The following is a 26,099-nucleotide window of genomic DNA, read 5'->3' as shown; positions in this document are numbered from 1 at the left end:
TTATTGATATCATTAACCTCATAGTATAAGTACATGAAGTGCATTATGAAATGGTAAAAAAGACAGCTTTGACAGTATTTCATTGACAAATCAGTGTAAGACTGTGCTTCTATATTAAGATATAAGGAGTAAGACTTTTCTTTGATAGGAATAACAAGCATTTTCTTACATTTTCCCAGAAGTAATGACTTGAAATACTTGCTTTAGCCTCATACAAATTCTGTTACAGTAATTGAGTATAATATCATAGGTTTTTCTGTTGTGGCAAAATATCTCCCATTTTGACATACTTTCAAATGAAGAACACACAATGTGAGTATTCTTGAAAGATATGTTACTCAACTTTCTATCTTGGCTACATGTACATTAAATTGTTTCTGTGAACCTGAGGAGACTAAAACATTGACGGATGCACAAAAATAATTTTTTACTTGAAGTTGCATGAATAAAAGACATTATAAGAATTATTAAAATAGATGAACATAGATGAACAGCATGTCAAGTATATAATGCTTGTGTTGGTCTTCGTTCATGACACCCCTTGATTACCAATAACATGTTTATATGCTAATTGTTTACATCTGGTATGTGGGGATTGAACTAAGAACGACATAGGACGAATACTTCCAATGGCATTACTCACTCAATAAACTGAGTAGCCAATGCTTTCAAAGCTGGATCACAAAATAGAACAAACTGACAATGTTTAATATATATCAGCTAGGAATAGAAAATAAAAGATAAAGCTTTAATTTCTAACTCCCCTGTCCTGCAAAGCAATTATTGATATCTACGTTCTTCTCATACAGATAGAGAAGACAAAATAAGTATTTTTTTCATAGCACGTGATCTATAATACGTGGGAACTAGATGGGTGTTTACTTCCAGTCATTCTTATTGAAAATGGAAGTAAAACTGTTTGACATATAAAGTACCTACCGTACTTGAATTGCATGACAAATTTTGATTGTTTTGCTATATTTTTTGCCATTTTTTTAATGATCAATGAAGAGATTTTTTCTTAGTTTTGACTCTAATAGCACAACCAATTATCTGGAAGGGTATTTATAAGACAACAAGGAATTTATTACCGATATCAACTAAGTTGTATCGATATTTTTTGAAAACATTTCTGAATACCTCTAAAGAAGATTAGTAAGCAAACCGGACACCCAAGACATTATCACCTCTTGGGGAATAACACTAGGCTTTAACAGCCCTAAAATAAACACCATATTTGAATATATATATGCATCCATATTCTCCCGGGGTTGTCCAGAGGCCTTTAACACAATTAACCTGACCATTATTTTGTCTTGCTATGACAAGCCAAAGAAACTGATGTAAACTCACTGAACGTTCTAATAATTACCTAATCAGGTAGAGATATGCCAGTATCATTACAGCTGTATGTGGATTGAGAATATCCTGATAGCCAAACACGGAATAGATAAATCAGCACAGGAACAATTGAATTATGCAGCAATTTTCATGTGAGAACAGATTTGATTAACTATGAATAAATCTAGTTTTATACATGTCATCTTCATTTTCTCCTGTCCTCTCTGATATTACAACCAAACAAGCACTCATCAAAAATCTCTAATCTGATTTTCCAGAGTAATCACTTGTGTCTCCGAAATGGCACTGAAATATTGGTGTTCTGTCTGCATTCTGATGGCCTGTAATGTTGAGGCATTCTGATGGTCTGTAATGTTGAGACATTCTGATGGCCTGTAATGTTGAGGCATTCTGATGGCCTGTAATGTTGAGACATTCTGATGGTCTGTAATGTTGAGACATTCTGATGGTCTGTAATGTTGAGACATTCTGATGGTCTGTAATGTTGAGACATTCTGATGGCCTGACATGTTAAGGCATTTTGATGGCCTGTAATGTTGAGACATTCTGATGGTCTGTAATGTTGAGACATTCTGATGGTCTGTAATGTTGAGACATTCTGATGGTCTGTAATGTTGAGACATTCTGATGGTCTGTAATGTTGAGACATTCTGATGGTCTGTAATGTTGAGGCATTCTGATGGTCTGTAATGTTGAGGCATTCTGATGGTCTGTAATGTTGAGACATTCTGATGGTCTGTAATGTTGAGACATTCTGATGGTCTGACATTTTAAGGCATTCTGATGGTCTGTAATGTTGAGGCATTCTGATGGTCTGTAATGTTGAGACATTCTGATGGTCTGTAATGTTGAGGCATTCTGATGGTCTGTAATGTTGAGGCATTCTGATGGTCTGTAATGTTGAGGCATTCTGATGGTCTGTAATGTTGAGACATTCTGATGGTCTGTAATGTTGAGGCATTCTGATGGTCTGTAATGTTGAGACATTCTGATGGTCTGTAATGTTGAGGCATTCTGATGGTCTGTAATGTTGAGACATTCTGATGGTCTGTAATGTTGAGGCATTCTGATGGGCTGTAATGTTGAGGCATTCTGATGGCCTGTAATGTTGAGGCATTCTGATGGTCTGTAATATTAAGACATTCTGATGGTCTGTAATGTTGAGGCATTCTGATGGTCTGTAATGTTGAGACATTCTGATGGTCTGTAATGTTGAGGCATTTTGATGGTCTGACATGTTGAGGCATTCTGACGGTCTGTAATATTGAGGCATTCTGACAGCCTGTAATGTTGAGGCATTCTGATGGTCTGTAATATTGAGGCATTCTGACAGTCTGTAATGTTGAGACATTCTGATGGTCTGACATGTTGAGGCGTTCTGATTGTCTGTAATGTTGAGACATTCTGATGGTCTGACATGTTAAGGCATTTTGATGGCCTGTAATGTTGAGACATTCTGATGGCCTGACATGTTAAGGCATTTTGATGGTCTGACATGTTGAGGCATTCTGACGGTCTGTAATATTGAGGCATTCTGACAGCCTGTAATGTTGAGGTATTCTGATGGTCTGTAATATTGAGGCATTCTGACAGTCTGTAATGTTGAGACATTCTGATGGTCTGACATGTTGAGGCGTTCTGATTGTCTGTAATGTTGAGACATTCTGATGGTCTGACATGTTAAGGCATTTTGATGGCCTGTAATGTTGAGACATTCTGATGGCCTGACATGTTAAGGCATTTTGATGGCCTGTAATGTTGAGACATTCTGATGGTCTGTAATGTTGAGACATTCTGATGGTCTGTAATGTTGAGGCATTTTGATGGTCTGTAATGTTGAGACATTCTGATGGTCTGTAATGTTGAGACATTCTGATGGCCTGTAATGTTGAGACATTCTGATGGTCTGTAATGTTGAGACATTCTGATGGTCTGTAATGTTGAGGCATTCTGATGGTCTGTAATGTTGAGACATTCTGATGGCCTGACATGTTAAGGCATTTTGATGGCCTGTAATGTTGAGGCATTCTGACGGTCTGTAATATTGAGGCATTCTGACAGCCTGTAATGTTGAGGTATTCTGATGGTCTGTAATATTGAGGCATTCTGACAGTCTGTAATGTTGAGACATTCTGATGGTCTGACATGTTGAGGCGTTCTGATTGTCTGTAATGTTGAGACATTCTGATGGTCTGACATGTTAAGGCATTTTGATGGCCTGTAATGTTGAGACATTCTGATGGCCTGACATGTTAAGGCATTTTGATGGCCTGTAATGTTGAGACATTCTGATGGTCTGTAATGTTGAGACATTCTGATGGTCTGTAATGTTGAGGCATTCTGATGGTCTGTAATGTTGAGACATTCTGATGGTCTGTAATGTTGAGGCATTCTGATGGTCTGTAATGTTGAGACATTCTGATGGTTTGTAATGTTGAGGCATTCTGATGGCCTGTAATGTTGAGACATTCTGATGGTCTGTAATATCAAGACATTCTGATGGTCTGTAATGTTGAGGCATTTTGATGGTCTGTAATGTTGAGACATTCTGATGGTCTGTAATGTTGAGGCATTTTGATGGTCTGACATGTTGAGGCATTCTGACGGTCTGTAATATTTGAGGCATTCTGACAGCCTGTAATGTTGAGGCATTCTGATGGTCTGTAATATTGAGGCATTCTGACAGTCTGTAATGTTGAGACATTCTGATGGTCTGACATGTTGAGGCGTTCTGATTGTCTGTAATGTTGAGACATTCTGATGGTCTGTAATGTTGAGACATTCTGACAGTCTGGAATGTTGAGACATTCTGATGGTCTGTAATGTTGAGACATTCTGATTGTCTGTAATGTTGAGACATTCTGATGGTCTGTAATGTTGAGACATTCTGATGGTCTGACATGTAAAGGCATTTTGATGGCCTGTAATGTTGAGACATTCTGATGGTCTGTAATGTTGAGGCATTTTGATGGTCTGACATGTTGAGGCATTCTGACAGTCTGTAATATTGAGGCATTCTGACAGCCTGTAATGTTGAGGCATTCTGATGGTCTGTAATGTTGAGACATTCTGATGGCCTGTAATGCTGAGGCATTCTGATGGCCTGTAATGTTGAGACATTCTGATGGTCTGTAATGTTGAGACATTCTGATGGTCTGTAATGTTGAGGCATTCTGATGGTCTGTAATGTTGAGACATTCTGATGGTCTGTAATGTTGAGGCATTCTGAAGGTCTGTAATGTTGAGACATTCTGATGGTCTGTAATGTTGAGGCATTTTGATGGTCTGTAATGTTGAGGCATTCTGATGGCCTGTAATGTTGAGGCATTCTGATGGTCTGTAATATTAAGACATTCTGATGGTCTGTAATGTTAAGGCATTTTGATGGTCTGTAATGTTGAGACATTCTGATGGTCTGTAATGTTGAGGCATTTTGATGGTCTTACATGTTGAGGCATTCTGACGGTCTGTAATATTGAGGCATTCTGACAGCCTGTAATGTTGAGGCATTCTGATGGTCTGTAATATTGAGGCATTCTGACAGTCTGTAATGTTGAGACATTCTGATGGTCTGACATGTTGAGGCGTTCTGATTGTCTGTAATGTTGAGACATTCTGATGGTCTGACATGTTAAGGCATTTTGATGGCCTGTAATGTTGAGACATTCTGATGGCCTGACATGTTAAGGCATTTTGATGGTCTGACATGTTGAGGCATTCTGACGGTCTGTAATATTGAGGCATTCTGACAGCCTGTAATGTTGAGGTATTCTGATGGTCTGTAATATTGAGGCATTCTGACAGTCTGTAATGTTGAGACATTCTGATGGTCTGACATGTTGAGGCGTTCTGATTGTCTGTAATGTTGAGACATTCTGATGGTCTGACATGTTAAGGCATTTTGATGGCCTGTAATGTTGAGACATTCTGATGGCCTGACATGTTAAGGCATTTTGATGGCCTGTAATGTTGAGACATTCTGATGGTCTGTAATGTTGAGACATTCTGATGGTCTGTAATGTTGAGGCATTTTGATGGTCTGTAATGTTGAGACATTCTGATGGTCGGTAATGTTGAGGCATTTTGATGGTCTGACATGTTGAGGCATTCTGACGGTCTGTAATATTGAGGCATTCTGACATCCTGTAATGTTGAGGTATTCTGATGGTCTGTAATATTGAGGCATTCTGACAGTCTGTAATGTTGAGACATTCTGATGGTCTGACATGTTGAGGCGTTCTGATTGTCTGTAATGTTGAGACATTCTGATGGTCTGACATGTTAAGGCATTTTGATGGCCTGTAATGTTGAGACATTCTGATGGCCTGACATGTTAAGGCATTTTGATGGCCTGTAATGTTGAGACATTCTGATGGTCTGTAATGTTGAGACATTCTGATGGTCTGTAATGTTGAGGCATTCTGATGGTCTGTAATGTTGAGACATTCTGATGGTCTGTAATGTTGAGGCATTCTGATGGTCTGTAATGTTGAGACATTCTGATGGTTTGTAATGTTGAGGCATTCTGATGGCCTGTAATGTTGAGGCATTCTGATGGTCTGTAATATCAAGACATTCTGATGGTCTGTAATGTTGAGGCATTTTGATGGTCTGTAATGTTGAGACATTCTGATGGTCTGTAATGTTGAGGCATTTTGATGGTCTGACATGTTGAGGCATTCTGACGGTCTGTAATATTGAGGCATTCTGACAGCCTGTAATGTTGAGGCATTCTGATGGTCTGTAATATTGAGGCATTCTGACAGTCTGTAATGTTGAGACATTCTGATGGTCTGACATGTTGAGGCGTTCTGATTGTCTGTAATGTTGAGACATTCTGATGGTCTGTAATGTTGAGACATTCTGACAGTCTGGAATGTTGAGACATTCTGATGGTCTGTAATGTTGAGACATTCTGATTGTCTGTAATGTTGAGACATTCTGATGGTCTGTAATGTTGAGACATTCTGATGGTCTGACATGTTAAGGCATTTTGATGGCCTGTAATGTTGAGACATTCTGATGGTCTGTAATGTTGAGGCATTTTGATGGTCTGACATGTTGAGGCATTCTGACAGTCTGTAATATTGAGGCATTCTGACAGCCTGTAATGTTGAGGCATTCTGATGGTCTGTAATGTTGAGACATTCTGATGGCCTGTAATGCTGAGGCATTCTGATGGCCTGTAATGTTGAGACATTCTGATGGTCTGTAATGTTGAGGCGTTCTGATGGTCTGTAATGTTAAGACATTCTGATGGTCTGACATGTTGAGGCATTCTGATGGTCTGACATGTTGAGACATTTTGATGGTCTGTAATGTTGAGACATTCTGATGGTCTGACATGTTGAGACATTCTGATGGTCTGTAATGTTGAGGCATTCTGATGGTCTGTAATGTTGAGACATTCTGATGGTCTGTAATGTTGAGGCATTCTGATGGTCTGTAATGTTGAGACATTCTGATGGTCTGTAATGTTGAGGCATTCTGATTGTCTGTAATGTTGAGACATTCTGATGGTCTGACATGTTAAGGCATTTTGATGGCCTGCAATGTTGAGACATTCTGATGATCTGACATGTTGAGACATTCTGATGGTCTGACATGTTGAGACATTCTGATGGGCTGACATGTTGAGACATTCTGATGGTCTGTATGAATAAGGCATTCTGATGGTCTGACATGTTGAGGTGTTCTGATGGTCTGACATGTTGAGGCATTCTGATGGTCTGACATTTTGAGACATTCTGATGGTCTGACATGTTGAGACATTCTGATGGGCTGACATGTTGAGACATTCTGATGGTCTGTAATGTTGAGGCATTCTGATGGCCTGTATAAATAAGGCATTCTGATGGTCTGACATGTTGAGGCATTCTGATGGCCTGTATAAATAAGGCATTCTGATGGTCTGACATGTTGAGGTGTTCTGATGGTCTGACATGTTGAGACATTCTGATGGTCTGACATGTTGAGACATTCTGATGGTCTGACATGTTGAGACATTCTGATGGGCTGACATGTTGAGACATTCTGATGGTCTGTAATGTTGAGGCATTCTGATGGCCTGTATAAATAAGGCATTCTGATGGTCTGACATGTTGAGGCATTCTGATGGCCTGTATAAATAAGGCATTCTGATGGTCTGACATGTTGAGGTGTTCTGATGGTCTGACATGTTGAGACATTCTGATGGTCTGACATGTTGAGACATTCTGATGGTCTGACATGTTGAGACATTCTGATGGGCTGACATGTTGAGACATTCTGATGGTCTGTAATGTTGAGGCATTCTGATGGCCTGTATAAATAAGGCATTCTGATGGCCTGTAATGTTGAGGCCTTCTAATGGCCTGATATATTGAGACATTCAGATGGCCTATCATGTTCAGGCATTTTGGCATTATGTGATGTTGAGACATTCTGATGGCCTAACTGATGGCAGGGCATGCTGAAATATGTAAATGTTTAAGCATTCTAATGGCCATTCAAATGACCTAAAATATTAATAATAAGACATTCTGAATAGCAGTATGTAAGGCATTCTGATGGCATGAGATGTTAAGACATTCTGATGGCATGAGATGTTAAGACATTCTGATGTCTTATCATGTTAAGACATTATGTTTGCATGCCTATTTGAGGGTTTCTGATTGGAAGCCAATTTGGGACTTCTGACTACATGCCTATTTGAGGGATTATGACTGGAAGCCGATTTGGGACTTCTGACTACATGCCTATTTGAGGGATTTTGACTGGAAGCCGATTTGGGACTTCTGACTACATGCCTATTTGAGGGATTATGACTGGAAGCCGATTTGGGACTTCTGACTACATGCCTATTTAAGGGATTTTGACAGCTTGCCTAATTGAGGCATTCTAATTGCAAACCTGTTTGAGGTATTCTGGTTGTAACCTTTTTTAGGCCAGTCAACTTATTGAGGCATTATCGACCACTTTATATTGTAGCAAATATCACTGAGAGCACAATGCTACATGACAGTCATGCAGGCAATTTTTAAAACCAAAATGCAGTTGTAGTCAGAACCCAAGTGGTTTGCTAAAGAGATGGTATGTACAGAGAAAGAAAGCTTTAAACATTAGATTAAATTTATTTCTGCATGTGTCCACAAACAACTTTCATTGTGGATATTGTTTCACCTTCAAATGTCTTAAAAAATACACTCACTTTTTAAGAATATTCAAAATAAAGAATCCGTAGAAATTGCATCTGTACATTGAATCCCCCATAGTTAAAGAGGTCTGTTTTTGACATTTATAAACCATTGTAAGAGTTGCACATTTTACCTGTCCTGTGAAGCCCCTCCTTTTATGATCGTGTATTGTCAATATTTCAGTATTGTGATTTAAGATTAGAACATTTGTTAAAACATTTTATTCTATGAATAAAATACAACATAACAAAATGAATACATCGACATCTAGTTTTTACATTTAAAAAATGGAATTTTTATTGAAATTATTTACTCTGTAGTTATGCATTTGAAATACTGTTGAAAAATCAAGTTTAAACAAGCCTCCAAAATGTTATCAATTGCAGCTGCTTGAATAGATGCATGGATTGGACTGACAAACTTACAGATGAATCAAGACATGACATTCCAAAACAAATGATCAATCTTTTTTTCTCAATGAATCAAGCAACAAAACTTGAATGCCAGATTAACTATTAAACAATCGCAGGCCGCATAACAAAAGTTGACATGTTTAGAATAGGGATACAGCAAATCATTTTGCAGTATGCATTATATTCCTTAATTTAACCAACTACCGTATTTTTATATGAAAGTTTTCATGATTGACGCGATATTCCGAATTTTGTGGTAAATACTCAAAGTTTTATTTTTTCGGGCTTGTTCAAGTCTATTCGTGCTTTTTCAAATGCACATTGTTACAATACTCGTTCAAATACTTTGTGTTACAAACTTCAGGAACTAATGAATAACAAGAGCTGTCACAGAGACAGCGCGCTCGACTATTCCGCCACTTTTCAATGTAAGGATTGAAACATGTAGGATCAATGTTAGATTAGATTTCAATGCAATACATGGTGTGCCGAGATATTAACATAAATGCGGTTCCATGCAAAATTTTAACGAGAATTTCTAAGTCTAATAATAAAGGGCCATTATTTGCAAAATACAGTTATCTAACTTGGTTATTCAATTAAGTTGGGTGGTTGAATATCATTGTATAAAGTCTCAATGCAATACATCAAATAGTTGCTGAGATATTATCCTATGTGTGCTAACATGCAAGACCTTAACCAGAATTTCTAAGTCGCATAATAAAGGGGCAAAAATTATATATTATAAAAGATAGAGTTATCTTACTTGAGTAAATAAGAAGGTTAAATAGATGGGAGCCTGTGTGTAAAGTTTCAATGCAATACAAGATGAATTCGCTGAGGTATTGACTTTAAAGTGGTTACATGCAAAACCTTAACCAGAATTTCTATGTCGAATAAAAAAGGGGCCATTATTTTAATTTAATGCCAACTGGAGTTATTTTACTTGGTTATTTAAGTAGATGGTTGAGTACCATTGTATAAAGTCTCAATGCAATCCATCAAGTAATTTCTGAGATATTAACCTATGTGTGCTTACATGCAAAACCTTAACCAGAATGTCTAAGTCAAATAATAAAGGCCCATAATTTGCATTATATTCAAAAAAGTGTTATCTGGGAATACATATCTAATGTTTCAATGCAACACATGATATATTTGCTGAGATATTGACTTAAATGTGGTTACATGCAAAATCTTAACCAGAATTTCTGTGTCGAATAATAAAGGGCAATTATTTTGCATTAAATGCAAACTAGAGTTATCTAACTTGGTTAATTAATTAGGTTGGATGGTTGACTACCATTGTATAAAGTCTCAATGCAATACCTCAAGTAGTTGCTGAGATATTAACCTATGTGTGCTTACATGCAAAACCTTAAACAGAATTTCTAAGTCAAATAATAAAGGGCAATTATTATCATTAAATGCAAACTAGAGTTATCTAACTTGGTTAATTTAGTAGCTTGGATGGTTGAGTACCATTGTATCAAGTATCAATGCAATACCTCAAGTAGTTGCTGAGATATTAATCTATGTGTGCAAAACCTTAACCAGAATTTCTAAGTCGAATAATAAAGGCCTATTTTTTGCATTATATTCAAATAATTGTTATCTAACTTCATTAATTTAGTATGTTAGATAGTTGGGAATACATATCCAAAGTTTCAATGCAATAACTGATGTATCTACTGAGATAATGACTTAAAGGTGCTTACATGCAAAACCTTAACCAAGGTGTGACGCCAATGCCGACGCCGACGCCAGGGTGTAGTATAGCTCTCCTTATTCTACGAATAGTCGAGCTAAAAACGACTTATGAATAAAAAAGATAGGAAATAATTTAAAAGGCTTGCATTATTCTGTAAAATAATAATATTACACTTTCGATAACTCATCCTTCTTATAAGTTATAATGGAAAAATTTATCTTTGTTTTGAACATTTTATGATATAAAAACTTTTAAATTGTACTGGTTGACTGTACATTTCCGAACAAGGCATAAATCACGGTGACCGGTTGGTTATTCAATGATCTAGATCAATACAGAGGCTTGCTTTGGTCACACTTGCAAGGTTTCATCTTGTTTTATCAGTATTTTTCTAAAAATGCCATTCAATGCTTTAATACGCTTAAAGATCAAAATGTAGCACACATGGGAATGACGTCACAGGGCACATGCGCATCTTTACGGCCTCGCAGTTATCTTGACCTACATTCCAGATATTTAAAAATAGAAGTCAAGCTTTACATTAATACAATTAATATAGGCTTTTTAAGAGATATTCCAACTTCTTGTCTGTCTTATATCAACATGTAAAGGTATGTTTAAATGCAATCTAAGGCCATTAAAATGCTTCAAACCCAGCAGCTTCAGGAAGGCTTCGTCCCCTCTGAACCTCTACAAATAACAAGAGATGTTTGTCAAACATTATGCCCCCCCTGAGCGCCATGTTGTCATGATTATATGGACAATTGAATGAAATATGCATGGACCGAAATGACAGCTGATTTGTTGCTGTTTTAAGATTATGACCATTAAAGTGTGAGGATAAAGTGTGTTATGACCGTCATGACCTTTGACTCTATGAACTCAAAATCCAGAGTCATCAGCTGGTCACCAGAAACCTAAATATCAGGTTTGAGGGCCATGGGTGCAGGCATTGTCAAGTTATCACAAGACAAGTTTTTTTCATTCAAGGTCACTGTGACCTTGACCTTTGACCCGATGACCCCTTAAATCATAAGGGGTCATCTACAAGTCAGATGCAACTCCAAGTCAAGTTTGAAGGCCATGGGTTCAGGCATTGTTGAGTTATCACTCGGACAACCTTTTACCATTCAAAATCACTGTGACCTTGACCTTTGGCTCTATGAATCCTAAAATCAATATTAAAGGGTGATCTACTGGTCAGGCTTAACATCCATGTCAAGTTTAATGATCATAGGTTCTGGCATTGTTGAGATATCAGTGGGGGAAGATTTGTTAACTTTTTTTGTGTTAAAGGTTATTGTGACATTGACCTTGGCCTGATGACCCCCAAAGTCGATAGGGGTCATCTACTGGGCAGGCCCAACCTCAGGGATGATAACAGGGACAAGTTGCCAATCCTGAAAATGTCTGCGTGGGGTTCTGGGGGCCGCTAAAGGCCCCCGATGGGTCCAGGGCAAAGCCCTGGTGGGGGGACAAGGGGGGCGAACCCCCCGAAGCTTTCAGTATTTCAGGGTTTCTAATACCCTTTGTTGCCTTAGAATAGTGTTGAAGGAGTACACCTTTCAGTTTGGTAGATATAATTATGTCCAACAGGAGACTTCCGCAATCAGAACAATTATCAGGAATCTTAGCAGTGAAGTTAAATTTACTTTTTTACCTTAAGTCACAGGCATAAGACATGTACCTGACATTTTGGTTCAGTTGTCCACTTCCCATAAAACTCAACTGGCTATGATCAAATGCCTGTGTATGAATAGTCTATACTGTGGGATGTTTGATAAATAATAATGAATAACATATCAAATATCAAGCTTGCAAATGTTTATTGTAAAGTTTTATTTATTCAAATTTTATATATCAGACATAAGAGTATTTATTCCATTATCTGCACATTTGATGAGAATATAATATTATTAATTTTTATATATATTATTCCAAGTAATATCCAAATGGGACTGTAAATGCTTTGGCAGGGTAACCGTTGTGGACATGGCGGGCTGTGTCACCATCAATGTCTATGAGGTGAGGGACAAGTTGACGTATTCTGGTCTCCAAGCTGGATTTTTTCTCCTCATGATGTTACAGGTGTCCAGTAACACACACTCTATATTGTCCCACGACAGTTTAAGTCTCTCAAACAGGCTTCCAAATTCCTTGAAAATTGATTCAGAATCAGCCCTTGTGATTTTTAAGGACAAATGTCTCAACACTATTTCTTTCTCTATAGCACAAAAATAGCTGCAACAGTTTTCTCATTTTATGTGTTTGTTGACTCATCTAAGTTCAAACAAAACCGAGTGTCACTTAACTCCTCCACAAGTTCATCATTGAAATGGCTTGCCTCTCTGTAAATCATCTTATATAATGCTGTACACATTTGAAGTTTTAATTCGCTGAGAGCTTTTGTATCTTTGGCAAGTGTCTTAAGTAAGACCAGTGGTCGAAATTAGCACAAGCCCGCAAGCCATGCACTGATAAAATGTCTCCCGGGCTTGCTCAAATTCTGAATTTTATATAGCAGGGCTTGTTCAAACATTTGATTCCAAGCAATAGTATAAGAATTCGGGCTTGTTCATCCAAAAGTCTAATTCCGATGACTGTAAGACTCACTACATGTGGTACCAGGGAGTATGGAAGGTCATGTTCAGCCATAAATCCAAGAATCATGGCCTCTGAATTGAATTGTCGGTCATTGACAGGAACAACCTGATGCACTGGCTGAGGTGTCTGTTCATCCCTGACTTTTGGAACCATCAACATACCTGGAAATACAAATTAGAAATTACAACTATAGAAATTAAATCTCACTCAAACTGGGTCCTCAAGAAGATTTGTTGAACTGTCTCAAATAGAAAATAAACTGATTGCTCTTACTTAATATATATTACTACTACAAAATATTAATTCATTTTTTCTTTAAATTTTAAACAACCCAATCTTATCTATCTATCTATCTCTGTTTAATGTCAACCCCTCTTCCGAGTGTTACTGACATGAACGGTGCGCGCCGGCTTGTTAGTGAAAAAAAAATAAAACACTGATGGGGCAAATCACATCAGAAAAGTGAGAACTAGGGTATAAAAGAGAACACAATTTATGTAACATGATAAAAAGTGATTGGTAAACTGGTAAAGGGATAAAAACACTGCTCGCTTATCTAATGCTTAATGGTTGTTACAGCCACCTTGAATGTGTCAGGGGTGGGGATAGTGATTTACGTTTGAACATTCCATTATGGTCAACAGCCACTTCTTATTGAGAACAATGCTTCAAACATTATGAGGACAATAAAGAAACGGTTCACATCGTAAACTTCAATCGGCCAAATAAAATGTGTAAAATAAAAATCGTTTATTATAACAAAATCCGAATCGGGATGTCCGAAATATTGCTACATGCGCAAAAAGCCATTCTCAGTTTTAACACATTCTATTAACTTTAAAAGTAACGTTTCGGGAATATCTCTTAAAACTAAATAGCAAATATACCTTTAAATCGACGAATCGATGTTTTTAGAAGTTGGTGGTGGTCGTGTTTTTCCAATACTCGTTTTTTAATCTTCGTCGTCTGTCATATCCGGATACGAACCATCCGGATACTGTTTTCTAGTCCGATCGGTAATTTCCGTAATCACCCGACGCTATCTTAACCAATAATATAGCTCGATTGGCAAGACGTAAATATGTTCGTTAATTTCCGGCTTTACACTTCCGGAAAACTCACCTTTCGTACCCATATTGTTCGAACATCGCTCGACTCGCTCCCTGTACCCCTCCCTCCCTAGAAAAAACTCAACGGATTTACATCTATCTCAAAATCGATCCGTGAGACCTTAAATCCGGAATTCCGGATTAATCCGGAATTTTATCATCCCTGCAACCTTCATGTCAAGTTTGATAATCATAGGTCCAAGAATTGTCGAGTTTGCTTTCAAAGTCACCGTGACCTTGACCTTTGACCCCTAAAATCAATAGGGGTCATCTACTGGTCAGGCCCAACCTCCATGTCAAGTTTGAGGGCCATGGGTGCAGGCATTGTTGAGTTATCACTTGGACAACCTTTTATCATTCAAGGTCACTGTGACCTTGACCTTTGGCCCAATGACCCCTAAAATTAATAGGGACAATCTTCTGGCCAGGCTCAACCTCCAAATCAAGTTTGAGGGCCATGGGTGCAGCCATTGTCAAGTTATCACTCGGATAACCTTTTACCATTCCAGGTCACTGTGACCTTGACCTTTGGCCCAATGACCCCTTAAATCAATAGGGACCTTCTTCTGGCCAGGCCCAAGCTCCAAGTCAAGTTTGAGGGCCATGGGTGCAGGCATTGTCAAGTTATCACTCGGACAACCTTTTACAATTCCAGGTCACTGTGACCTTGACCTTTGGCCAGATGACTCCCAAAAACCATAGGGGTCATCTCCTGTTCAGGCCAATTCTCCAAGTCAAGTTTGAGGGCCATGGGTGCAGGCATTGTTGAGTTATCAATCGGACAACCTTTTACCATTAAAGGTCACTGTGACCTTGACCTTTGGCCCAATGACCCCCAAAAACAATAGGGATCATCTCCTGGTCAGGCCTAACCTCCAAGTCAAGTTTGAGGGCCATGGGTGCAGGCATTGTTGAGTTATCACTCGAACAACCTTTTACCATTCAAGGTCACTGTGACCTTGACCTTTGACCCATTGAGCCCTAAAAACAATAGGGGTCAGCTACTGGTCAGGCCCAACCTCCAAGTCAAGTTTGAGGGCCATGGGTGCAGGCATTGTCACGTTATCACTCAGACAACCTTTTACCATTCAAGGTCACTGTGACCTTGACCTTTGGCCCAATGACCCCCAAAAACAATAGGGGTCATCTACTGGTCAGGCCCAACCTCCATGTCAAGTTTGAGGGCCATGGGTGCAGGCATTGTTGAGTTATCACTCGGACAAGCTTTAAAATTATTTTACCATTGAAGGTCACTTTGACCTTGACCTTTGATCCGATGACCCCCAAAATCAATAGGGGTCATCTACTGGTCAGGCCCAACCTTCATGTGAAGTTTGATAACCATACGTCCAGGAATTGTTGAGTTATCACTCGGACAAGCTTTGGTCTACCGACGGACCGACGGACGGACCGACCGACCGACATGCCTGTGCAAAGCAATATACCCCTCTTCTTCGAAGGGGGGCATAATAATTATTGTACGTTGATGGAATTTTTTTATGATTTTTGATATGGCAAATCTTTCACGTACAAATTGTTTTGTACCAAAAGTGGGTAGTTATTCTGATCGGGTCCGGGTTAAAGCATATTGTGTCAATAAAATATCATAAAAACAAGAAATATTACCAGATAATGTTATTTTATATTAGTTCTGTATGCAAAAGATAAATATCCAACGAATAAATATGAGTTTGACATGCTTTTTTTCATTTCATACTGTCAAAACATAATGATATATATACATGAAGGGCTCCTGCAAGGCTGCGGTTTACAGTTTTACAACAATCCGATCACCTCGGAGATGGGCGAGTTGTTATAATGTATTTACGAGGTCTATCTCGACGCTTGCCGGAGATGGCCGAGTTGTTACGATTGGCATAATTGTTGTCTGTGTCAGTCAAGTTTCATTTGTATGGAAAGGTAACTCCTGTATTTAAATGCATTTAAAAAAAATTTTTGGCAAAATATCTTTCAACTTTTATTATCTGCTTCAATCATTAAATACATCTCTAAATACAATTTCAATATTTTTCACCCCCCCCCCCCCTCTTGTTTTTGCACAAACCCGTTTCAGCTAGAATAATGAGTGATCAAGGATATTTTTTTTATTATTTTGACATTTCTTATGTATCCCTGTAATGCTACAACTCTCTACCATTTAACACTGGGCGAAAGAATATATAGAAATGTTGTGCATCGATGTTAAATAATAATGACAAAGTTGTTCAATATATATCCGACAGTGATTTAACTGGAATTAATTTGTCATTAGAGGCGTTATTTTTACATAGATGTATTCTGGGTTACGAATACCATTATATGTACAAAACCTGACAGATATGTCCCAGATTAACAGATATCGGGATACTTGATAAACAATCAACATATGTAAGTGTTTTATGCACCAGTCAATTGTAACCAAGTCCCCCCAGGTCCAGGGAATAGCGGGGACTTTGACTTTCAGTCCAACGAAGCCGGGGCAAAGTCCTCGCCCTGCGGGTAAGAACTACTGGTAAAAAAACCGCCAAATGCCCCTGCACCCCAGGGACCCTAGGTAAGGCACATTCCCGCTATATTTGGCGCAAAGATAAAACCACCGCATTCAACCGGCACTGCAGGGCCACCTGGAAGGTAAAAACACGGCCCATATCCCCATCTTTCCCTGGTATACACCTGGACCTGGGGGGCCGTGGTTACAAATGACTGGTGCAATAAATTTTCGTAGAAATGTGGATTTATAAAAGAATTGTTGTTTCAAAATTGTGGCCGCGAGGATTCTCTGCGCAAGGACCGTTTGCTACTTTTTGCTGGGATGGTGGACGTCATGAGTCTGCCATAATAAAAAAAATCGTCAAAAGACTCATTGACGAGTTTCTATACTAAAATCATGTTTTGTTTTGACTATACTCTTGTTCATTTGTAATAATCACATGCATGTAATTTACCTTGATCATGAATAAATCTTGAATCTTGACTGACTAAAAGCATTTTTTTCGGTGTGTTCTAGCTAAAGAACTTCAGTGAACACAGTGAACACATTGTATATTACCGTTTTGGATGTGTTCGCTGAAGAGAACGCTGTATCCAAACCCTACAAGTAAACATCAAAAAAATAAATTTAACATTAAAGTTATGGAAGCCAGAACTATGTGTGTTCCTGGTGAAATATTTATTATAATTGATATCGTACGTTTAAGATATAACTTACCGAGTCAAACAAAGTAGATTCACAGCTAGATCTTGATCAACAAAAATTACGTGGAAAACATTCATCGACACCGCTGTTGCACTTACTCGAACCTGTTCGTACTCATATAGGTTAGATTCAATTAAATATTTGTGGACGTTACTGCCAAATTAATGGAATGAGTCGCAGAACTAATTAAACTGATACATGCCAGGGGCTATACATGCTCGTATATTTTGATCGTTTCATACACTAATCAACGACACATGTAAATATGCTTATTGTAAAATTATACATTCACAGACCTAATGGTATATTTTTGGGGGGTTTAAACACTTGAGACGGTAACTTCGACCCTCAAAATATTCGACCCTCACTATGTTACATACTAACCAACATGTTATGTAGAACAGGTTTAACGAGTTATCGAAATTGCAGAAAACAATACAGCTATACAATACAGTTTTTGACACTTTAACATCGTTCATCGAAGAAACATTTTAAAATTAAGAGATACTATTCCAGGGGGGTACACGTATTCCGAATCTGCAAGGGTTTAAGTGGGGTTTTGGAGCTTGATATGCAAGATGGCAGCGAAACCATGACGAAATAAGATTTATGGAACCTGTTTTCGCCTGGTAAGTGGTATAAAGTATATTTTTCAAAAATATCATGACGCGCATTCGGCTCTACAATTTAACGGTTTAAACTCAGAGATGATATCTTTTTGTATCTCGGCATATCGTTGGCTCTATCAATAGAAGCATGACGTTAATTCGAGTGTTAACAGTAAACAATATTTTCATTTTATTACTGGTTCTTCTGATGTGACCTTTATGAATTAGCAAATATAAAAATAACTGTCAACAATAATGGTAAGAGGTTGTTTTAGTTTCTATTTTTATCAGTTGGTTGTAAGTACTTATAATGTGAGAAAAATAAAATTAGACAGTAAATAAAAGACAAAAAAATCGCTTTAAAAATATTTTTATAGAAGGTATTCAATACGTGATAGTTTAATATAATGGAAAGTTTGTCATAATATTATGGAACGTTTGTCCAAAGTTTAATTTGTCACACAGTTTGTTTTCATTTATAAAAGTGTCTTTCAGTGCAGATGCCAAAAGGGGGTTGAACTATTTTCAGCACACATTTAGGTGGTTAAACCAAAATAAAATTACCATGAAGGCTCTTGTACAGCAAAGGAACTGTCAGGAAATTAAAATACCACATTTAAATAATGTTAAAGCAGAAAGCATTGCAAAAATATGTGATTTAGGAACTTAAACATCATAAAAAGTATCAAATTCTCGCTTCCCACACTTGTAAACAACAGACTGGCCGAAGGTTTTCCTTCAATAACTTTTTTTTCCGTAACCTAGACACATGAAATAAAAAGCCGAGTGAGGCATGGTAATTGTAGAGCCGAATGTGCGTCATGATATTTTTTTTAAATATATACTTTATACCACTTACCAGGCGAAAACAGGCTCCAAAAATCCTATTTCGTCATGGTTTCGCCGCCATATTGCATATCAAGCTCCAAAACCTCACTTAAAGCCTTGCAGATTCGGAATACGTGTACCCCCCTGTATTCTGCATCGATATATTAACCATGCGGAAGAAAATAAATGGAATCAAATTCTTGAAACAAACACAGAGTCAAATTAATGGAATTTGAGACCAATATCATGCTTTAAATCCTACTCTCAGGTAGAATACAATATGGACACTGACATTATTATAAACAATTGAAAAATTCTACAATTAGAACCTTTCCGTACAAACATATTTATACTACAGAATATAGTACCCACGCCAGTCACAAATAAATGTATAACAATTCCGTTCTGAATATACAGACTTTTGTGAGAATAAAGATCGGTACAAGATTTGTAGAAGTTGAAGAATTCTGTCTAAACGTGTATATAGGCATAGTAAAATATATTTACCTTAGCAATAATTTACGTGTGAACATAAATTTTCGTAGTGACCCACGGTTCATTCTGATTTATTTATATGTGAATCATCCGCGTACACGTAAGTTTTAATAAAAAAATGTATTTACGTTGGTTTTAATGTAATTCCAAAACTAAACATTTGACCTATTAACCAAAAGATCGACGGTGTTCATCTACTGCCTATGTTTTGGGTGAAGGATTAATTTTAAAATTGATTTTCACTAACATATGAATTACTTTTTCATCGCCTACCACATTGTATTTACCAAGTTTGAAGCCTCTACGTACAATGCGTTCAAAAGTTATTCATCGAAATATACAGGCTTCCGACGACGCGGGCGACGGCGACGCAGGACAAAGTAATCCCTACGCACGTGTCTGGGCCATGCATCGCATGTGACCACCACAAACATGTTTTTCATAAGAATAGAAATCATATTCATTTCGCATTTTTGACATATGACATTCACCTGGTGCAGACGTTAAAATATGTTTGAAAATTAAACAATTTGTTTTAACCATCAAATATGTGTAATTTGATTCGAAATGTAAGCTATATATATATATAGCCTGGGAGTATGGTTAAAGTTAAATCAGAAGAACGAAGTTATTGGTCCCAGATAGAAACCTAATTAAAGTTTATTGTTTGTCGTGTGTTGAAAATCGTCTGGGTTATGATGATGCACATGAAAAACGTCTAATGTTGTAACTATGTGTAAATGTATGTAGGAAAGACAAACAAAGAATCATTAATAGTCCGACGCATTAAAATTACATATACATGTATCTATACGTATACGGCCATTCACACTGATTCATAACTTACTTGCGATATAACACAATTGTATGGACTCATATAGAACATGCACCATCTTTACAGTACTAACGATTCTGCGGGGAGATTTTATTTTTCATAAATCATTTTTAGATATGAAAAATTCACTAGTCCCACCTCGTCTTCAATGGTGATTTATGTTTAGTGTTTCATAACCTAGACCATTTTGGGTCGAATACTCTTGTGGGCAGTGCTTTACTTTTGTCTGGTACCCAGCGTAGTCTGTACAGCAACAGTAGTGGTAGGGGCAGGTAACCCAGGCTAGCTTAACTTACGAAAGTAAGCATTATTTTTATTGGACAACGTATTCATTTACCAACCAATTAAATCGTCCAACATATTCTGTAAACAAAATGGAGTAAGAAAAATGTTCAGTAACATTACGTGTCCAATATTTATGAAATATGTACAAATGCTAAATAAAGGAGATGAATTTATCTTTATTTATGTTTTAAAATGTTAAGTCTGATAAGACATTTATAGTTTTGTCTTCATATTTCTTTTCAATTTAATGTTATAGACCTTTGATTGCAGTGGCTCTGATCTGTCACTTTTAGCAGGTCAGTGAGTGAGTGACTGTCACTCGATCACCTGGAGATAACTTATATTAGCACTTCTCCCGTTCACGCTGATGAAGAAGACTTTAATGGTGTGTATTTTTTTATGGTATTCAAACATGATATATGTTCTGTTAGTCATGGGCCCGAAGGCTCTGAAGCACACCTGTCACACTTTTCCTCCCAGGTTTACTTTACTAGTGTCAGAAGAGCAACAGAGTCTGGATCAGCCTTACAGGTTAATAGGGAAAGATTGTTGCTTAAGAACTTCAGCAAACATGTTATATATTGCCTTTTGGAATGTGTTCGCTAAAGAGAACGTCATACCCAACCGGAGTTTGTGACATATTTATGTCAACCTGTTATTTCACTTCAGAATTTTTTTGGTGCAATTTACTGCCTTCTAAGGGTTGTTCCCCAAAAGTTCATGATATTTTCCCACTTAGTTATATGCAGATTCTGTGAATGAATAAAAAAGCAATGATTTTTTTTTTAAATATAAACAAAATCTTGATACGACTAGCTCTTTTACAGCATGATGTATGCATAATAAAGTAAAAACGTGTATATTTGCTCCTTCATTTGCTATTCTAGCATGATTTTGTATTTTTCCCAAAACCTTTTAAAAAACTTCCCAAATTGAATGGAACAGGCAGTGAAAATAAATATAAAAAGCCCACTGCACTTGTATGCATTGTACAGACAAAATACCTATTATATCAGGTAAATTAAGTAAAATGTAGTTCACAAACACATTTTTAAAACCAAAAAACGTTTATTTTGAATGATTAGAACAGATAACAAATTTGGAATGTTTTTATGGTTTTTATTAATAAAAATTATTTTCAACCCAACTGCAATTGGTTTCAACTATATATATATATAAACAATGTGAAGCCGATGCTAAAATTTGAATCAATCGTCATCATCATGGTCATATGATTGCCGATTCATTTAATTAGATCATTGTAGTCATTTGATTCTGGTTGACTTTCGTCTTTGGTAACATACCTTTAATGTGTAGTAAACATCAAAAAATAAATATCTACATTAAATTTATGGAAGACAGAACTAGGAGGAGTGTGTTGGGTTAAGAAAGAGCCTACAGGTTATCTCAGTTGATTAGAGCGCTGTCCTAGTGTTCTGGCGGTTGTGAGTTAAAGCCCTATGCCAGGTGCTCTTTTCCTCCTAGAATACCCTAGCACCCTTGTCCACTAGCATACATGCCATATCCCCCGGAGGGGGAAAAATCCCCCGGAATTTCGACCCATCCCCCGGTCTCCCGGAGGGGGATGAAAATCCCCCGGAATTAAAAAAAATGTGTTTAAAATTACGCAAATTTATCACAGGGTTTAATTATATATGCCTGTTTACAGTTATAATGCTCTTTCTGTCCTGAAGCTGAATTGGATTATCAACTGATGGTGTGTTTTAACAACACCTATTGGGTGACACTTAATAAATCAGCAAGGCACATTTCATGCATTGTTTTGATTGAAACTGACAGAATTTGCGTAAGAAATGTCAATTAGACTGGTCAGATAAAAGGTCAATTTTCATTGGTTAAAACTATAGTTTTTATCCAATCAGAAGGGATGTAACAAATTAAAGCGTTCTTCAAAACATGTGTACCTTCATCGCAAATATCGGAAAATAACAGAACTTCCAGAAGAGAAACTGAAAGTAGACAATTCGGATAAAATGACTTTTATTTATTTATTATGGTGGTGATGTTTTTAATTTTTGATGAATGCCAAAAGAAGATATGTTTATGAACTTAAACAATAAATTATGCATTTGCTTTTTATCAGAAGCAAACAAATCTGGCTATTTGGGAATTGAAATGAAAAATATTGATAATTCATTCCATTCTCTCTATTAGTCTGAAAGTCATCATTTATGATCATAGGCAGCAGATTTTGTATCCAATTTTAGAGGAAGGTAAGCCCATTAAATTGTCTCTGAAACATATTTTTCTGTGAAGTATTCTATTTTGCAAGTGAGTGCTTTTATTGTGCAATATGGGCCTATGGCTGTGTCTCATAAAAATACAGATGAAGTGCTGGAAAAAGGGGTAAACAAGGTGAATTGGCACGTGTGTCATGCCCGTAATGCTACATGGCGATGATAAACCCCTGGTATGTGACCCAAATCCCCTGAAATTCTGGACATAATCCGCTTGGGAGCCTTTCAAAATTAATACAATTTGTTTTTTTCGTACTTGCGTCTTAAAATACTTTGAAATTTTGCCGAATTACATCTGCTAAAAAATCCCCCTGAATACTACCAAAATCCCCCTGAATTTTCAGACTTTTGAACAAATCCCCCTGAATGGTCTCCAGAAAATATGGCATGTATGCACTAGGTTCAATTAGAGCTCACCATGGCCGTTCACCGTTATGTTAATTTGATGCTTTTTATGGTTTGAAATCAAAACAAAAAGTTTTATATGTTACATTTAGGGCATGAAGTTGTTTTTTTAATTTACATTTTTCATGATGAAGAAATAGAAAAACTCATAAAGAATACACTTAAATGACATTTCTTGTTAATTTGTGAATTGTATACATACATTAACTTTATATGCTTGCAACCAATACATTGAAATTGAACATTTTTTATTATACTGCATGCCTTTTTACTAAAAAATCCAGCAACACACCCCATTCCATTTCAAATTTCAAATGTGAACCTAAAACTCTTTTCTCTAGCTTTTACATGGAAGGAAAACTTTTCCTTTTGCTTTAAAACACTTCTAGAGATCGAACGGTCCAAATCATCTTTTGTAACTCAAATACTGGCATATTTTGTTTATACTTTTCAAGCATCTTTCTACATACTGTGGAATTATCTATTAAAATGTGCAAGTTATTAGTTTGTATGTACAGGTATTGAGCCAGAAATACACTTTGTACCTGATTAATGGTAGAACGTTGCATGCATGATAGTTGTAATTATATTAAATGTGACTTTTTATTCTTTAGTAGATTGACCATGAGATACATTTATCAACAATCATAAAGTCAGCATGTATATTTGATATAATACAAGTATTATTGATACTTAAAGTTGAACACTAAACTGGTACATGTTTTGAATGCTTTAATTTTGCAATCAAATCTTAAACTGATGTAATAATGAGTCTTATATTGTCGACACTCCAGCAAACTTTGTTACTCAAAATGATAAATTTATAATCAAATGTTTGCCAATACTGTAAATTTTTATTATTTTCAGTTTTTTTGAGAGAGATTGATATTCCATGAGAAATGGGTCGATTTGTTTTCACCAGCATCTTGTTTATGGTTGCTGTATACGGATTGGCTGAGGCTGACATTCACACACAAGACAAGGGAAACCTAGAATCTACAAAAAATGATGATGATGAAGGTAGTCATATACATGATCTCAGAGAAAAGACTTTACTTAAGGAGAATCCAAATTTAAAAGAATCTGATTTGAATTTTGATGATCAAAGTTTAAGCAGTAAATCCCAGATTGATCAAGGTAAAGATTTTGAGGGAGGTAAAAAGGAGACTGTTGATATCAGGAATGAGAAGCCGGACGTGATGGTTTTTGAAGAAGTTGGTCAGAAAGAAGAATCTCTTGTTGAAAATATGAAAAGACTGAGTGAAAAGTTAAAAAAAGAGCAGGAAGAAGGTAACTTAGAACAGCTCATTAAGGACAATTTTGGAGGCAATGATCGTTCAAATGTGCTCATGCAAGATCAAGGGGAGCAGGCAACATCTGGCACGCCTGATCAGGGAGTAATGCCAGAAGACCTAAAGCTGCATGTGAAAGACAAAGGGAGTATATCAGAACAAATGCTGAAGATGGCGGAAAAGCAGGTTTCTAAAGAAAGTATTGATGTCTTACTGGAAGAAATAGATGATAAAGAGCAAGATGAAGACAATGATTTTCCTTCAGATGAAGCTTTAGAAAGTTTGGAGTCAGTCAGTATTGGAAAAACAGAATCTTCCTCTGCAGAAGATGAAAGTATACATATTGGGAATACTATTCCACCACAAACAGAAATACTGTCCAGCAGGCCTACTGAACCACCGATGAAGGGGACAAGAATGGAATCTGGACAAACAACAGCAGACAAATTAATGACCACAGTAAAGGCAACACCTGAACTAGGTCATTCAGAGAACAAAATGACAGATACTATCGTGTCAACTTCTAATGTTAAACTTACTGAAAGTGTGAGAGCAACAAACAAAGAACAATCTACCAAACAAACATACAGTGGCAAGGATAAGAAAAACTATAGACTTTCAAAGGTGAAACAGACAGAATCGGAAACACTTAAGAGTACTAATACAAAAGAAAACAATAATGAGCTAACTGTAAATACTGTTGTGAATGTGAACACACCTTTTACTGCAACAGAATCCATCAAAACTAGTTCCACTCCAGTTGTAGAGAGATCTGAAACAGAGCCTACAGGGTCCATGTTTGAAACCAGAACATCTACAGGCAAAGGCCAGAAAACACAAAATATTCACAGAGATGTCAAAGAACAAGAAGATTTGAGGCCATTATCAACTGAAAATGTGAAAGGTAACACAATGTAGTTGGGAGATCTTGTATCACTGGGATTTATATGCTTTGGCTTCCTAATGGTTGGATTTCAAACATTCACAAGCATTGTAGCAGAATGTATGGTGGAGATTAAGTATGTACCAGCCCAATTACTAACATGCATGCTCGGACTAAATTTATACCATGATAATTATTTTGTGTTTTTGTCATATTTTAAAATTACATTCCATTTACTTTCTACAAATATATATCAGATATAATATGAGTGGTTATTCAATACAAGATTTATTTAACACATTCTGAAGTTAATGAAACTGAGCAAGTTTAAGTTTTGTTTAAGTAATCATAGTTTAACAAGTTTAATAATACTTATATAGGTTTAAAGTTATACATACATGTAAAGTACATGATGTTTTTTTCATGATGGCAACGTCATTTATGATATAAATTGTAATTATCTGCCATTTTTTGTAGAAAAGAGTTGGCATTGTGATATATATCATTGTTCATAAGGCAGTTAATGCTATGATATAATTGATCATATTTGTATAGACAGGGTGATTTGTTAATTATTGTACTTTATTATGTGATCAATAAATTGGAGTAAAAGTAATTCACAAACTTCCTAATATAACCC

The 26,099-nt window shown here is 36.7% G+C and overlaps 3 protein-coding genes across 4 annotated transcripts in view; 1 reads left to right on the top strand and 2 right to left on the bottom strand.

Moving 5' to 3' along the window:
- The window catches only part of LOC128207880 (alpha-(1,6)-fucosyltransferase-like), a 47,010-nt gene extending 29,153 nt beyond the window's left edge, over positions 1-17,857 (bottom strand). Inside the window, exon 1 of the mRNA XM_052911060.1 lies at positions 17,583-17,857. The gene's annotated coding sequence lies outside the window, so the exon portion shown is untranslated. The remainder of the gene's footprint in view (positions 1-17,582) is intronic.
- On the bottom strand, positions 1,625-2,713 carry LOC128208356 (uncharacterized). Its single transcript, XM_052911914.1, has one exon. It carries the CDS (start codon positions 2,711-2,713, stop codon positions 1,625-1,627), a length of 1,089 nt encoding a protein of 362 aa, XP_052767874.1.
- A 2,842-nt stretch (positions 17,858-20,699) lies between the features above and the next one.
- Positions 20,700-26,099, top strand: part of LOC128207877 (protein sel-1 homolog 1-like) — a 39,485-nt gene continuing 34,085 nt past the window's right edge. The window contains exons 1-2 of one of the 2 annotated variants that reach the window (XM_052911057.1): positions 20,700-21,006; positions 24,152-24,304. In XM_052911057.1, the coding sequence (XP_052767017.1) occupies positions 24,184-24,304 (121 nt within the window). In that variant the 5' untranslated portion in view covers positions 20,700-21,006; positions 24,152-24,183. Of the gene's footprint in view, positions 21,007-24,151; positions 25,481-26,099 lie in introns of both variants that reach the window. The other variant, XM_052911056.1, reaches the window with a different exon arrangement.

This window comes from Mya arenaria, chromosome 11 (assembly GCF_026914265.1).
Source record: "Mya arenaria isolate MELC-2E11 chromosome 11, ASM2691426v1".
Classification (NCBI taxonomy): Eukaryota; Metazoa; Mollusca; class Bivalvia; order Myida; family Myidae; genus Mya; species Mya arenaria.
This window is presented reverse-complemented; position numbering and strand designations above follow the sequence as displayed.